The 16,099-nt window shown below is 52.2% G+C and overlaps 1 protein-coding gene across 1 annotated transcript; it reads left to right on the top strand.

Annotated features, from left to right (window-relative positions):
• Positions 1 to 5,720: 5,720 nt before the first annotated feature.
• ANKK1 (ankyrin repeat and kinase domain containing 1) lies at positions 5,721 to 13,430 on the top strand. The gene is made up of 8 exons (XM_053997041.1): positions 5,721 to 5,908; positions 7,667 to 7,961; positions 8,315 to 8,466; positions 9,327 to 9,376; positions 9,455 to 9,610; positions 9,833 to 9,951; positions 10,820 to 10,865; positions 11,181 to 13,430. Exons 1-8 carry the CDS (start codon positions 5,721 to 5,723, stop codon positions 12,527 to 12,529), a joined length of 2,355 nt encoding a protein of 784 aa, XP_053853016.1. The 3' UTR covers positions 12,530 to 13,430.
• Positions 13,431 to 16,099: the final 2,669 nt, after the last annotated feature.

Raw genomic sequence — 16,099 nt, 5'->3', positions numbered from 1 at the left:
GAATCCCAGACTTGGGGGTTCATCAGTGTCACATCCAACAGAGTTCCAAAGGCACCCTGGGAAGGAACTGAAGCTTTAGGAGGAAGAAGGGGGAGAAAAATGAGGCAGAATGCTCTGTCTGTAAAGAAGTGCAGCATTTTGGAGCAGAATGAGGCTGGCCATAGGTCAGGAGTGTCCATAGGTGAAACACAGAAGCCGGCTGATGTTAATTAGATGTTTATAGCTATTAGAAAAGAGTGACACTGAGCTGATAAAACATGAGAGACTTCTCAAAACCCACTGGCAGCACCCCTAACTCCTTGTGGCTGGACTTGTTGGTGCAGAGAACATTTCTCACTGCTCGATTCCCTCTCTCTGTGTGCCCAGGTGCTGCTCCTGCCACGCTGCTGCCCATCCTGCTGGGGTCCCTGACAGGCTGTGCCGTCCTGGCCAGTGCTTTCATGGGGCTGTGGCTGCACCAGCGGCACAGAGCCAAGCCCAGCCGTTATCCCCCGCTGGGAGAATTCCACGGGCTGTGATCCCAGCAGCTGAACTGCTCCTGCAGCTCCCCCAGCCACCAGAGAAGCAGCTGGAGTTGCTTTGCTTCTGTAGAGCTCCTGCCGAGCAGGGAGCAGGAGGTGCCTCCTCTGCCCCGAGCCTGCCTCTCCTTCCTTCCTTTCCTTCTGCACCAGACCCCACGAGCTGCAGGGTAGAGGAGGAATCGCTGTGGTGCCCCAGCTGCCAGGGCCAGCACAGGCTGGGCACAGCAACGGGCAGATCAGGGGGCAGGGGAACCAGTGAAACACAGCACTGTGCCCTGGAGCCTGCCACCAGGGAGAAACAGTGGGGGAAATGATGGAATTGGGCGTGTGGACAGGAGCCAAGAGCCCAGAGATGTGTCCCCTGGGCTGTACAGCTTCCCTCATCCCTGAGGAGCCCAGTGCCTTCCTCCTTGCCCTTCAGTCCTGTTGCTGTTTTCTCCAAGTCCCCACGAACGGTCAGAGAACTCCAGCAGCAGGCTGGAATCTGCTGGAATGCACTGGGGAAAGGCATCCATAGGATGGGGGATACAAAGAGGGCTCTCCTGGGGGCTTTAGGGGGTGGCTGTGGGAGGGCAGCCAGGGGGGTGCTGTGCAGAGCCCCCTCCAGGCTCCAGCCCTGTCGTTATTGGACACGAAATGAGCACACAGGAGCTTGGGACGCTCAAAAGAGAAAAAGACCCAGTTTTATTCAAACATCTGGTATTTACAGAATTCCAAAGGTGACCATGGATTGGAGGATGGAATTGCCACCTCTCCAACCACACTGCTCCAAAGATCAATCAGTCATTTTTCTCCACCCACAAAGAAATATTCTAAACTATTCTATTTATACATGAAATTGTGTGGGAACTCTGACTCTCAAATATGTAAACATCATCAGAAGGCTGAAGGAGTTTTATGAGAACTTTAAAACTTTCAAAAGAACTATAAGAGAAAATGTAACACTTTTAAAAATCAGGGCAACAGAGGAGCTGGGGCTGCTCCATCCTGTCCAGGACCTCCCGTAGCAGCTGCAACACCGGGAGAGTGAGCAAGGAGAGGCACCTCTGGGGAGGGAGGGATCTCCCTGTGCCGGGAATGAGCAGCAGGACTCCTCACCTCCTGCTCCTCCTGCCCTCAGAGCTGGAACACTCCTGAGCTGCTGGCCCAGAAACGCAGCTTTGGGAGGGAGAGAAGCAGCAGCTGCTGCCCCTGTGCAGCCGTGGGCCGAGTGTTCCCCCCTGTGCCTCCCCTCCTCCTGCACTCTGCAATAAAGCTGAGCCTCGCAGTGTTTGTCCGGTCTGTGCCTGCAGGGAGGGAATGGGGAATGTCCTTGTCCTCAGCTCTCGGGGTCTGGAGGTCGAGGTGACCCCGAGATTGTAAAAAGTCTTTTTCTCCCAGCCTGTGCAGCCAAAGAAGAAGTCTGAATGCGCAGGGTCGGCTTCTCCAGGTCGTTTATTTTCTCTCACCTCTAACATGCTTTCTCAAGGAGCTGAGCTCTGTCCAGCAGCTCGGTCTGTGACAGACTCCCGCCCCCTTGGGCTGGTGTTACCATTTTACACCAAAAACTCCGTGTGCCGTGGTTACAATAACGTGCCAATGTCTGTCATTGATGTTGGACAGTGTGTCTGTGCCTGAAACCAACAGAAATGTGTCACCAGCACAGCGAGACATGGAGGGCAAGGAGAAGAAGGTCAGGACACGCCCAAACCCCTCCATCTTGTCCCCCTGAAACCCATTCCAAAAAGCCCCAAAATTCTACTTTTCCACCCTTGAGTGTTAACTCAACTTCCACACTACTCAAACCCTTGTGGTTTGTAATTCCTCACACAAAGCTGGCAGTTTTATCCACGGGCTAAAATCGAAGCCAGAGGTGTTTTTGAGACAGCCAGGGCAGCCAGAGGCGTGTCCTGGGTTCCCACACTCAGCTCCAAAACTGTGTTGGCAGCTGGCAGTGGAAGGGAGCAGGGCATTACTCCAGGTCGGCAGCTCCTGGGGAGTGCCAGGGAACTGGCAACAATCACCTTCTAATTGGATTTTTTCCTCCCTAAAAGGCTGCAGAATATTTTTTTCCTTTTTTTTTTTTTTTTTTTTCCTTCTTTCCTTAAAAGAAGAGAGTCCACTGCCAGAGCCCCTGGGGTCGGTGTAACAGAAGTAACTCACATTTCCACCGGGGTCAGCTTCCTCCAAGGACTTCCTCAAGGTTCTGCCACAGAACTAAAAATCCCAGGTCAAGGCTTACTGGCAGTGAGACAATTACCCTGCAGCAGTGCTAATTATTATTTGTATTGCAGTAGCACTGAGGGAATCAGCACCACCTTGTATTTGACACTGAGCTACCTCCAGAGAGAGCTGAGGCATTAAAGACACAAATGCACAAGACCCAGAGGAGAGTTTTTAAACCCCTCTTCAGCTGAAGGTGTGTGTGCTGCTCCTGGTGAGGGCTGAACTGCCCTGACCAGTCTGTGCTCATCCGAACACCCCTTCCAGGGATGTGACAGCAGATTTTATTTTATCCCTGAGGGAACTGCTCTGGTTTACCACATTTCTGGTATTTCTGCTGATGCACTTTCTGGTATTTCAGGCTCTTGCACTCACGTGCCAGTTCTGGTTGTTTGGTTGTTTTTTTTTTCTTTATCTTTCTAGAGTGTTTTTTCTAGAACCTCTCCATCTAGCTACTTCTGGGGATGTTTTATAACTCAGTTTCTCATCTTTCTGGAGTGGTTTCCACCTCTCCATCCAGCTACTTCTGGGGGTGTTCTATAACTCAGTTTTTTTATCTTTCTGGAATGTCTTCCACATCTCCATCTAGCTACTTCTGGGATTTTTTAAACTCAGTTTTTCATCTTTCTGGAGTGTTTTCCACCTCTCCATCCAGCTATTTCTGGGTTTTTTTAACTCAGTTTTTCATCTTTCTGGAGTGTTTTCCACCTCTCCATCCATCTGTTTCTGGCGTTTTTTTCCCTCTGTTCTTTCTGGAGTGTTTTCCACCTCTCTCATGTACAATTCTGCCCGGTGGATTTCTCCCTTCCCTTCAAGCATCAACCCTGCCCCACCTGCCTTTCCCCCAGGCTGTGCCGATGCCTCGGGTGAGGAATCCCACCCTCAGCACGGAGCAGTCACTAAAGGCTTGCTCTTTGCACCATTTCCCACCCGGAATTCTGGGAGGCTCTGTGTCACTCCTTGTGCCCACTCGGGGACTCCCGGCTGGCTCTGGCACAGCGGATGGCGGGGGACACTCTCCTGTGCCTCGGGAGGGTGGCTCAGGTTTTTTTTTTGCCTCAGGAGGGTGGCTCACCCTCAGCAAGGTGAGGGTGGCTCAGGCTTTTGGCCTTGCTGGGTGAGACGGTTGTGATGATGGTGGAAGTCAGAAGTAGACTCCTGTCACAGTGCTGGGCAGCGACAGCAGGAGCGCGACTTTCCCCCCGTGAGCTCTGCTGAAATGGAGATTTTTGGAGTTTACTTAAGTTAACAAAATGAATTAAGCATTTATATTTTAGCTTGTGGAGTTATGTGTTGAATTTTCACCTTTTACGTAAGAAACCTCTGCCTGGTACAAAGGGCATAAGAAAATGCAAAATCCTGAAGTTTCTTGCATAAAGAGCAATAGCAGAGGAGGCAAAGAACCCAGATAAAGAAGCTCCTCTGTCTCCAAGCCTATCAGGACTGACAGACGTACTCAGATCAGCACCAAAGGACCGACAGCGCACGCGCAGAGAGGAAAAGTTCAAAATTTAAATCATGAGGAAGACCACGATCTTCAGCCTCAGGACCACCCAGAGACCCCCGTGCGACCACCAGAGCAAACCACGCATGCCCAGAAGGGCCTGGACCTATTCAGTGTGAGAGGCGAGCCCAGGCAGGGCCAGGGGTCGAACAGGCACGGAAAAGTTGTGCAGTGTATTTCATATGGAGCACCTTTGGGAATAAAGGTGTGGGTCAGACCGAGGCTCGGGGCACAAGTGTTGGAGAGATATCTCACTTGTGTTGGGTGCTGACAATACAGACCCACCTCATAACTACCCCAGGGTGTGGAGTCGATTTATTTATTCCACGTATCGCTTCACTGCTATTCCCAGTTATCGCTTGGCCCGGCACAGGAACAGATAACGACGACACGGGACACGGGGTAAAACTGAATTTATTAGTTCCATGACCTGGGACCCCAAGACAAAACTTAGGGGTCTGCAGAGGATTTTATAGGGGGAGTGGTATAGGGCAACCAAGCAATGAGGGCATGGCAGGGGAGGAATCCAGGGCAGGGCTAACGTTCTATAAACCTATCAGGGAGAGCAGGGCAGGGGGATAATACAAAGCAACAAATGGGGTATCGAGTACTACAAGATGGACAAGGAACACTCTGGAAAAAGGCGTGGGGATAGGGAGGATTGACAGCTTGGGAGGGAGGACGTTAGGGAAGGGCTTGGGGAGATGGGTAACTCGAGAAGGGAGGAGATTAGGGAGGAGAATAGTGGGCAAACACAAACTTAGAGCAAAAACCACACCGCAGCAGACTCCAGTCGGGGGTGAAGTCCAGGTTTATTGAGGAGAGCTCCAGGGAGATCCACAACCCAGGGGAACCAACCGACCAAAGCCCCGCACTGGACTGTGCAGCACAATATAAACAGGGGTGGAAACGTGGGGGGAGATCACCCACCCACCCATGGGAACGTTCGGGGGAGTGGAAGGTGGGGAGACAGACACAGGGAGAATTCAACAGGGGAGGTGGGAAGGAGGGACCCCTGGCCCCATCCAATCACTGGACGCCCTTTGTGGAAGGTTCTGGATGAGTGGGATGGGGAGTCGAGTCATGGACAAGGCACCAGGGAGGGGACAGGGGAATGACCCAGCAAACTGGGGGGAGATGGACATCAGGGAAGGAGGAGGGGGTTGACAAACAAGGAAAGGGGTAGCTCAGGGTAAAACCATGGGTGAAATGGGGGTAAAGGGATGAACCAGAACTGGTACAAAACATGAAACTTAAAAACACAATACAACAGCTTTGCCCATGCAGTGCTGGATATGAGAGAGCAGAGCCACGTCCCCAGGCTGGAGCTGAGCTCCCACGTGAACTGAGCAGCCACGCTGAGGATCCACCTCTTGGCAGGAGCTGCCAGGGCTCCCCTGAGGTGAATCCCCACCTCCCCGGGCAGGGCAGGGCAGGGCAGGGCAGGAGGAGCTCCGGTGCCTCCCCAGCAGCCGGGCAGAGCCAGCTGTGCCATGGGCACGGAGCGGGGCCGGCAGCTGGGCAGCCTGACCGTGTTCACCAAGGAGGATTTCGAGGATGACTGGCTCCGAGTGGCCAGCGGGGGCTTTGGCCACGTGTACCAGGTGAAGCACAGGAGGTGGAGGACGGTCTATGCAGTGAAGTGCTCCCCGTTCCTGCTGCAGGACTCCAGCGTGGACAGGTAACCCCTGCTCATCCCAGCTGGATGGACTGGGGGATAAAACTCTGCGGGAAGGAGCTTCTGCTCCTTGGGAAGGGTTGGGTACCCGGAGGGAGTGGGAAATAGGAGTTCTGCCTTTCCCTGTCTCGTGTGTGGATGTGCAAAGGGACACAAGGAACACGGGGAATAGAGCAGGGCTGAAAGCTGGGGCTGAGGTCAGCGCCTTAAGCACGGATAAAAGCAGCCTGGTGGGTTATTTACAGCTTCCAGTGGGCACTGGGGCTGAGGTGTATCAATCAAACTGAATTCATCACCAAAAGCACCAGGTTTAAAGATGAGGGGCAGAGGATTTACAGCTGCTTTTGCTGCCCTGCTCCTGTAGCCTCCAGACATGTCTTTCCTCTCCGTGGTGCACCTGCAGCTCCTCTCTGCTTCTTGCTCTGTCTCTCACCAGAGACTCCTCTGGTGCCCACCTTGTGTCTGGAGATGGAGCAGGGCCAGGTAATCACAACCAGGGCTGATAACACATCCAATACAGGCAGAGCTGATGGAAAAACAGCAGAGTTGATGGACTTATTTAATTTAAAATTTTATTCCGTTCAATTTGGGAGGAACCTGCCTGGATAAAAATCTCACTCTTGTGATTTCTTGTTACAGACAACAACTGAGTTCAGACTGAGCACTGACTGTCCTCAGTTTGCTCTGCAGATTCTACATCTGCATTTTGTTCTTGTTTGTGGGGGGAAAAAAAGAGTCAAATAATCAGTTTTACTTCTGTATCTGATCAATTGTAGTAAAATACCTGAGATTCCTCAACCCATGGGTTGGTCTCACTGTGGGGAGCCTTCTAGAGGAAATCTGGCAGAAGATTTTGCTTGGCTGAACCATTTTAGATCAATTAATGGCCTGGCTTAATTGCTGGCAGCTCAGCTCCGTTCCCAGGGTGTGCTTTTTGAAGGCACTCCTGGCACTCTGCTGCTTGGCTGCTCCCCCAAACTCGTTCAGCAGGTCGGGAGGGGTGAACCTTTGGAGAATTTGGAGAAACAGGTCTGCCAGAGCTGGCAGCCAGCAGCAGACGTGCCAGGGCTCCCCTGGGAGCAGAGTCACCGTGCCCAGGGACAGAGCTGCAGGCACGGGTGGAGCCGCAGGCGTGGCCAGGGCGTGGCACGGAGCTGTGCCCGCTCCTGGCATCCTGCTGCCAGGGAAACACCGGGAATTTCATGGAACCACAGAGTGCTTTGGGCTGGGAGAAGCCGTAAAGCTCATTTCAATCCTCCCTGCCATGGCCAGGGGCACCTTCCACTATCCCAGGCTGGCCTTGGACACTTCCAGGGATGGGGCAGCCTCTGGGAATTCCATGCCAGCCCCTCCCCACTGTCACAGGGAAGGATTCCTCCCCATGTAACCCTGCCCTGTGGCAGTCTAAAGCCATTTCTGCAGTGCCACAAGCACAGGCTCTCTCCTCACTGCTAAGGATTGAAACAAGTGCAAGTTATTCACCTCTTTCCCAGTGGTGGCTGATTTTGCCCAAGTAAACCTCAGCTCATTTTGAGAAGTCACAACACCATCCATGTCAGATTTTAATCTGCAAAAAATCACTGTGTGGCAGCATTATCATCAACTTGAGGGGGAATTTGGGATGAATCTTTTTGGGGTAGGCAGTGCTTGGAAAGGCTGGGTATCACTAAGTTACTACAGAGTTACTGAGCCTGTGAATCAACTGATACAATTTCTTGCTCCCACTGTTGTATTTTTTATTTTTTATTTTCAATTTTCCAGGACCAGCATGAACTGTCTAATGGAGGAGGCGAGCAAGATGGAGAAAATCAAATTCCAGCACATCGTCACCATCTACGGGGTGTGCAACAGCCCTCTGGGGATAGTGATGGAATATATGGCCAGGGGGTCCTTGGAGAGAATCCTTCCCACCCACAGGATGTCCTGGCAGCTGAAATTCCGGGTGATCCATGAGATGGGCTTGGCCATGAATTTCCTGCACAGCATGAGCCCTCCTCTGCTGCACTTGGATCTGAAGCCCGGGAACGTCCTCCTGGATGGGAACATGCACGTCAAGGTACGGCCATTCCTCACACCACAGCGAGGCTGGTTCTGCCCAACGAGTGCAGAATCCCAGTAAATCAGGTTCTTCAGGAACACTCCATGAAAGAGTGACCTGTGGGGTGTTTGACAAGCAGCTGGTGAGCAAATTACACGGTGTTCTCAGGATCAAACGGGGGCTCTGGGCCAGCGCTGGGAATTGAAGGCTCCAGCTGGGCTCGGGGGCTGCAGGTTTGTCAGGGTTTTGTCAAGTTCCAGCTGCTCACACCTCCTCCTGTCACTGATCCCAAAGATGGGGGGATGCCCAGGGGGACAGCAGGAGGGGAGAGTGTGAGCATTTTGGGGCAGTTTCCCTGTTCCTGCTTGCAGATCTCCGACTTTGGGCTGTCCAAGTGGATGGAGCAATCCAGCAGGATGCAGTACATCGAGAGCTCAGCTCTGAGGGGCACGCTGAGCTACATCCCCCCCGAAATGTTCCTGCAGAACAGCAAACCCCCGGGGATCAAGTATGATGTGTACAGGTGAGGGCAGCCAGGGGTGTCCCCGGGCTCTGACACCCAGCAAGGGGGGCTGAACACTGCCTCAGTTTGTTTAAATTCTGGTTTTCTGCCTCCTACAACGTGGGGAACACACTGGGGTGCCCCGAGCCCTGTGGTGGAGACTGAGAGGGAGGGGGTTTCTCTGTGGATAACCATCATCCCAATGCACCCTCCCACGGGAGCTGCAGGCTGCACTGCCCCAGGTGCCATCACACCCTGTTCCCATAAAAACGAGTGAGATCAGAGCCCACAACAGCCAGTGCTGCTCTTTAATCACAGTCGCTGCTGAGATTGATTTTAAAACAATTCCAGTACTGGCTTATCTGCCTCAGCGTTCAGCTTCGTTTTGGTCAGGAACAGGCAGAGAAGAGATTTCAGCTTGGCTTTTGTCCTTTTGGGCGAGGAGCTTTGCAGCACATTCACAGGAGCTCCGTGTCCATGTCTGGAAATTCCTCAGCCTTTGCAGCACACAGTAACCCAAGGCAAGAGGGAAAGGAGGATTTGCACAGCCACAGGAACTTGCAGGAGCCACGGGCTCGAAACCCCAATGGGAATAAATTGGAAAAAAGGCACTGAGAGCCTGACTGTGCCAGGAAAGGCTCCAAGTCACTCATGCACTGCTCAGACCCTTTGGAGGGTGATGACCCCACTCTTAAGGGAGATGCATGAGGCAGAATCATAAACCCTGATTCTTTCAGCCTGGGGGATGAAATCCTTCTGCTCTGGGAGATGAAATCCTTCCCTCCTGAACAGCTTCCTTCCTGATCTTCCCATTTCTCCCGAAGGCAGAAGCAATAAGTGCATTTCATGTCCAAGTGCTCACAGTCTCTCCTCTCCCGCAGCTTCGGGATCGTCATCTGGGAGGTCCTCATGCAGAAAAAACCTTACACAGGTAAACACAAACCCCGTGGGATGTTTATTCCAGCCCTTTTCCCAGGGACAACACCCAGAGTGTGCTGGATTTTTCCAGGGGCCAACATGATGGCCATCATCGTGAAGGTGGCAGCGGGGAAGAGGCCGGGGCTGGAGCTCGTCAGGGACGACTGGCCCGGGGAGTGCCACCAGATGATCGACCTGATGAAGAGGTGTTGGGACCAGGACCCCAAGCAAAGGCCAAGCTTTGCAGGTGGGACTGGGCTGTGGATTAGCCAGGGGTCCGCCCCGTGGGTTGGTAAGCAGGGGATAAGTTTGTGTCCAGTTTTCCCAGTTCTGTCTGCGAGGTTTAACAGCTTGGTGCCCTTTTGCTGTCACACATCCCTTCGTCCCTTTTTCCTTCCTTCCCACGTGGCTCCTGCCTGGCTCTGGAGCTGGGGGCAGCCTGCACAGCTGAACTGCTCTGCCCTGTCAGATATCCCTGTGGAGACCGACGTGCTGCTGGCTCTGATCCAGAGCCTGGTGCAGGACCCGGAGAACGAGCGGCTGGTGAGGAAGATGTCCCACAAACCGGCCATCTCCAGGAGCCAGCAGGTGAGGAGAACCCCCCTGGGCCTCTCAGGAAAGTCCTCTGAGTCTGCTGCTTGTTCTTACCAGATCTCGGGGCTCTTTCCCCTCCCAAAGGTGCACCTCAGCATCTTCGCGGGGTGCCTGCAGAGGTTGTGCCTCTGTAATTCATTTATGGGGATAAAACACTTGCAAATTAATTAACAAATGCACTAAATGATAAATAGTCCGAGAGGAAAACCCTTTTCTGGACCTGCTCAGGTGAAGTGGGTTTATCATTCAGTCACTAAAAGAAACACAAGCAAACACAGAATCTCAGGCTTCTGTTCATGGCACAAAACTGAGGATGTTCCCATTTGAACAACTCTTACAGAAATTTTTTAAAAAATAGTTTTAAATCCTCGTGTTTCTCTGGCTAAAAAAAAAAATCAGGCTTCCGGATAGTCATGATGTAATCTCAGCTACTGGAGTAATTATCCCTAGAAAACAGGGAGCAATAGGAGTTGGGAATTATTGGTATTTAGAGGGTTTTGCCAAGATGTGCAAGAAACCAGAGGCTTGAAGAAGTAGGGGCTTGAGGGTCCCTAAACAACAAAGGAAACAATTTTGGGATGCTGCCATGCAGTCAGGAAGAAGAATATGTGTGTGTTTGGGAGCAAATGAGCACAAGGAGAAAAAGCTCATGGATATCCAGAGATCATCTTCAGGCTCCCCCATTCCTCCTGTGTCATGACTGGCTTAGCTGAGTTTTGGGTGCAAAAACAGGATTGGATAAAAAACTCTCCAATGATGACACAAAACTGCAGAGCAGCAGCAAAGGACTTTGTGCAAACATTACAGAATGCAAACAAACACTCTGTTTTATCCTTTTCCTTTCCTCCTTTCCGACAACAAGAGTGACAAAGAGGAGCTCGCCTTCCCCCGAGACACCAGGAGTGGGGGTAAGTAGGGGACTGGCTTTAGATTGAAAAACAAAGAAGGGGAAGCTATAAAAGTTGTCTGTTTTGTTGTAGAAGGATGTGTCTGATAAGGTTTTCCACGTGGGTGACATTTTAAGTTAAGGAAAATTAACCATTCAGGAAATAGGCACTGAGAGAGAGACAGGCCAGATGTCCCAGTGCCTGTCTGGCCTTATTTTACATTCCTTACCTCTCAACTGGCTCCATTTCATGTCATTCCACAGAGAATCACAAGCTCTCCCTCCCTTCCTGGGAGTTTTTCACTCTTTTTCTCCCCTTTTGCCTCCCTGCCTTTAGGGAAGGACAACCAGGATGTTCCTCTCCCACCTCCGCGCGGGGAGGAGGCCGGGAGGCCCGAGGAGCTGGCGCCCGAGGAGCTGGGCAGGGTGCAGGAGAACGGCCTGACCCTGCTGCACCTGCTGGTCATGCAGGGCAACGTGGGCAAGGTGCGCTTCCTGCTGGGCCGCGGGGCCGGCGTCAACCGCGCGGCGGGCGGCGGCTGCACCCCGCTGCTGCTGGCCGTGCAGCGCCGGCTCCCCGAGATCTGCTCCGTCCTCATCGAGCACGGCGCCGACGTCAACGCGGCCGACGAGGACGGCTGGAGCCCGCTGCACTTCGCGGCCCAGCACGGCGACGACCGCACCGTGCGGCTGCTGCTGGACCACCAGGCCCGCGCGGACGCCCAGGAGCGCGACGGGTGGACCCCGCTGCACCTGGCGGCCCAGAACAACTTTGAGAACGTGGCGCGGGTGCTGCTGTCGCGCCAGGCCGACTCCAACACGCAGGAGGTGGACGGCAAGACCGCCCTGCACGTGGCCGCGTGCTTCGGGCACGTCGGGCTGGTCAAGCTGCTGGCCAGCCAGGGAGCCGACCTGGAGAGGAAGCAGAAGAACCTCAGGACCCCGCTGCACGTGGCTGTGGAGAGGGGCAAGTTCAGGGTGGTGCAGTACCTGCTGAAGAACGGCATCTCCGTCAACAGCCTGGACCAGAACCACTACAGCGCCCTGCACCTGGCTGTGGTCAGGGGCAAGTACCTGATCTGCGAGAAACTCATCAAATACGGGGCCAACGTGGAGCTGAGGACGGACAAAGGCTGGACCCCCCTGCACCTGGCCTCCTTCAAGGGGCACATCGAGATCATCCGGCTGCTGAAGGGCAGCCACGCCCGGCTGGACGCCAAGGGCAGCATGGACTGGACGCCCCTGCACCTGGCCACGCGCTACGGGGACGAGCCGGCGGTCAGCGAGCTGCTGCGCTGCGGGGCCGACCCCAACACGGCCGAGAGGGCCCACTGGGCCCCCCTGCACTTCGCCGTGCTCAGGGGCTCCTTCCTCAGCGTCATCAACCTCCTGGAGTGCCAGGCCGACGTCAACGCCAGGAACAAGGTGGGCTGGACCCCGCTGCACCTGGCGGTGCTCAAGGGCAACATGGCCATCATCAAGACCCTGCTGAAGGCAGGGGCCCTGCTGGACGTGGAGGACATCACTGGGTGCACGGCGCTGCAGCTGGCCGTGAGGCACCAGCGGGAGAACATCATCACCCTGCTCCAGGGCAAGGAGGCCGCGGGGAGCAAACCCGCGAACAGGACTCCGAACGACGTCAAGATCCCCAGAGCCAGGCTTATCCCGGGAAGGACAGATTTGTGAATTTGTCAGCTCTGGAGTTTGCAGCTCGAGCTTTTCCACATCGGCTGTGATCCCTTAGAGCTCCTTGTCCTGTCACCTGCTGATTACAGGAAAATATCTCCCCTTTCCACATGGAAGTTTTTAAGCGTGAACACCAAGAGAGCAAAAGAAAATGAAGTTGTTTGATGACAAGTTCTTTCCCAAGCTTGTAGAATGTTTTGGCTTGCTGATACTTTAGGCAGTGCTTTCCCACTGAATCCTTCCTGAGCAGGGATTTATGCACCCCCTGCTCATGCAGGCAGTGCTGAAGCTGTGCACAGCACACACACATCTTCCACGGCTTTTATTGCTTTCATTCCATGTTTTCCTACAGAGAAAATTGGTGTAAAATGGCCCTGGCACAGGTGGGAATTGAATCGTGAGATTCTCACCTGCTGCTGGCACAGCAATGTGTCAGATTTCCTGACATCTCCTTTCTGTAACAAGAATCAAATAAAACAAGGCAGGGAGGAAAAATCACTGCTAGAGAGTAGCGAAATGGATGCAGCACAGGGAACAGAAATTCCAGCATAATCACACACGAGGTCTGGCTGCTTGCAGGTCAAGGTTTGAGTCCTGTCTCTGGGGGGAAATAATTCCTGGTTTCCTTCAGGGAGATGTTCCAGAGCTCGATCAGTCCTGTGAAAAACATCTATTTGGTGGATTTGATTCCCCTGTGGCAGTGAGCAGCCCTGGTGTGCAGCTCTGACTGCCCTGCTGTGCCTCCTGAGCGTCCCCAAACGTGCCTGCTGGGAGGGTGACTTGTCACAGCCTTGAGCTGGGAAGAGGCTGAAACAGAAACAAACAACCCCAGCTCTGCAGGGGAGCTGTTATTGCCTGACAACGTGAGATTAAATGGGTTAAAAAGAGGGGTTAAAATGCCCAACCTCTACTAATGTAGTTTTCATTTTATATTAACTTAAGGTATGGATGGGTATCGTATTCAAACCCAGTTTTTCACGATGCTTTGGCCCCAGAGCCTTTAGAAATAATTTAAAATGAATTGTAATGAAATGATTCATTTTTAACATTTGCCATTGGTGAAGTGGGGAGCTGGGCAGGTTATGAAATGAAATGTGAAATGCTGGTGACATTTTGGGTTGCAGGGAGTGTAAAAAATTGGCTCTTTTTTGCAACCACCAAGAAAACCCCCTTGGCATTTCCCTGATTTGCCTGCTCTTGATATTCCCTAATTTGGTCCAAGGAGGAAAGGCCTGGCTGGAAGGAATTCTTGGGATGCTCAGACCTTCCTGTGCAGCTCCTTCCCTCAGCTTCAGCTGTATTGATTCAGCAAATGTCTCCCCTGCTCGGTGTCATTTGAAATATTTACCCAGAAAGAAAGAAATCCAATTGCCACATAATTCAGCAGCTCCTTTCTGTCCCTGCTCCAGCAGAAAAACAAAACTCAGCTCATATGTCATGGAATGTTCTATACAAGAGCTTAATTAAATTTATAATGAAAATAACAGGGGATTAAGAAGACACGAGGGAAATACATTGCTCTTGCAGAGCATTCCAGAGGTGATAGAAGCAATTTGCAGAGAAAATTACCTGTTTGCTGCTCAGTTTCTATAGAAATTAAATGAGTCTTTACAAACTCTGGAAAAGTGCATTCCAGCCTCCGCTTTGTGACTGTGCAACTTGCAGCTTATTTCTAAAATTATTCGTAGATCTCCATCCCCCCACTTTTTTTTTTTCCTTTCCCCTTTTTCAACTCCATTTCAGTCTTTTGTCCCTGCTGATAAATCTGCTGCTGATTATCTCACGTTCTTACCCAAAGTTCACAGCCCAGGCAGCTCCTGGCAGGCCATGGCAGCAGCAGCAGGGCAGAAACCTCCTAAAGAGCTCGTTCAGATTCAAAAAGATCAAAATTGTTGACCTTTACGCCTCAAAAATGGTGCTTTTAAGGTAGCTGGGTGAGCAGGGTGGTGGTGCTGGTGTTGGCAGGGAGTTGTGTGGAATGACTCTGGAGTGCTGCCCTGAACATCCCTGTCCTGCAGCAGCTCCAGACATCCTGAACCACGGGGATATTTTCAAACCAACTGCTCTTCAAAACCCTCAGAGAATCCCAGAACTGGGATGATTAAGGCAGAAAACCAGAGAGGAGAAATCTAAGGTCCCTTAAAGGTGATCTTGTTCCACCCCTGCTCCCTGCTGGAGCCGCCCCGAGCTCTGCAAATCCCGCCTGTCCCTTGGGCTGCCTGCACTTCTCCATCATTCCCACCCAGGGCATCCGTGGGTGACGGGGTCTGCTTTGCTTGGAATGACCCCAAAATTGTAAAAGTCCTTGTTCCCCAGCCCAGCAGCCGAAGAAGAGGTCTGGAATGTGTGAGGTGGAGGTTTCAAGGTTGTTTATTCTCTCTTATCTGTAACATTCTCTGTCTGACCTGCCCAGGTCTGTCCAGTGCAGAAGCCATGGCAGTCTGCCTCTGCCTCGGGCGGCTCCCACATGATAAACTCAAAATTACACATTGCCTGTTTACAGATCTGTGCCAATGCCCACCACCCGTGTCAGACAGGGAATCTCTGCCTTAAACAGCAGAAAAGTGTCACCAGCACAGCAGGACATGGAGGGCAAGACAAAGGAGAAAAAGGCCAGGACACGCCCAAATCCCTCCATCTTGTACCCCTGAATCACATTCTAAAAACCCCAAAATTCCACTTTTCCACCCTGTGTCAATTCCCCTATTACACCATTCAAACCCTTGTGGTTTGTAATTCCTCACACAGAGTTGGCAGCTTTTCCCACGGGCTAAAATCAAAGCCACAGGTGTTTTTGACTTGGTGCCAAGGTCCCCAAGCCCCCTCCAGGGTGTGGAGCCAGCCAGGGCAGCCACAGGGATGTGCTGGGCTCCGACACGTGGGGAAATGGATGTGACTTTCCAGACCCCGTGTTCCCCACGAGCAGCACACCAAGAAACTCAGAGGAAATAAATCAGCAGAAGCAGGGGATGGTTTCACGAGGGGTGGAAGCATTGATTTCCTCAGTGCTCTCTCCGTGCTGGATCTGACTGTAATATAAATTCTCTGATGTAAATTTCGTTTGAAGGGGAGATGCTTGTTGTGATGAAAACGTGGACATTCCAGTGAGAAGTGTGGCTCTTCTGGGAGGGAATGTTCACGGGAAAATGTTTGGAATTGAATTTGGTTAAATCCACGTTTTGCATTGCTCCTGCTTCCCAGAGACTGTGATTTGTTTGTTTGGCAGTGCTGCAATTATGCAGATATGGGATTAAATTAAAATTAAAATAATGCTGCATTTTAGAGGAAAAGAGATCTGAATAAATACAGCTTGTGGGGGGGGAAAAAAAAACCCTTATTTTTAGCAGAAATGCTTGTTTTTTTCCATAGCCCCTTAGGTGTGGAAAATCAAGATGTTTCTGACAGCAATGATGTGAATGTAGGAGGGAGTGATTTTAATGTAAGAAGGAATAGTGAATTCTCCGTGTTTCTTTTTCTTGCAAGGAGGTGGTTGTAGGCTCTGTGCTGTGGCAGACGTCAGTGTGAGACGTGCCTGGCTCCTGCTCAGCCTCTCCCTGGCCTGGCAGAATT

Source organism: Vidua macroura, chromosome 22 (genome assembly GCF_024509145.1).
Source record: "Vidua macroura isolate BioBank_ID:100142 chromosome 22, ASM2450914v1, whole genome shotgun sequence".
Taxonomy (NCBI): domain Eukaryota; kingdom Metazoa; phylum Chordata; class Aves; order Passeriformes; family Viduidae; genus Vidua; species Vidua macroura.
Note: the sequence above shows the minus strand (reverse complement) of the source record. Positions and strands in the feature narration are given on the sequence as shown.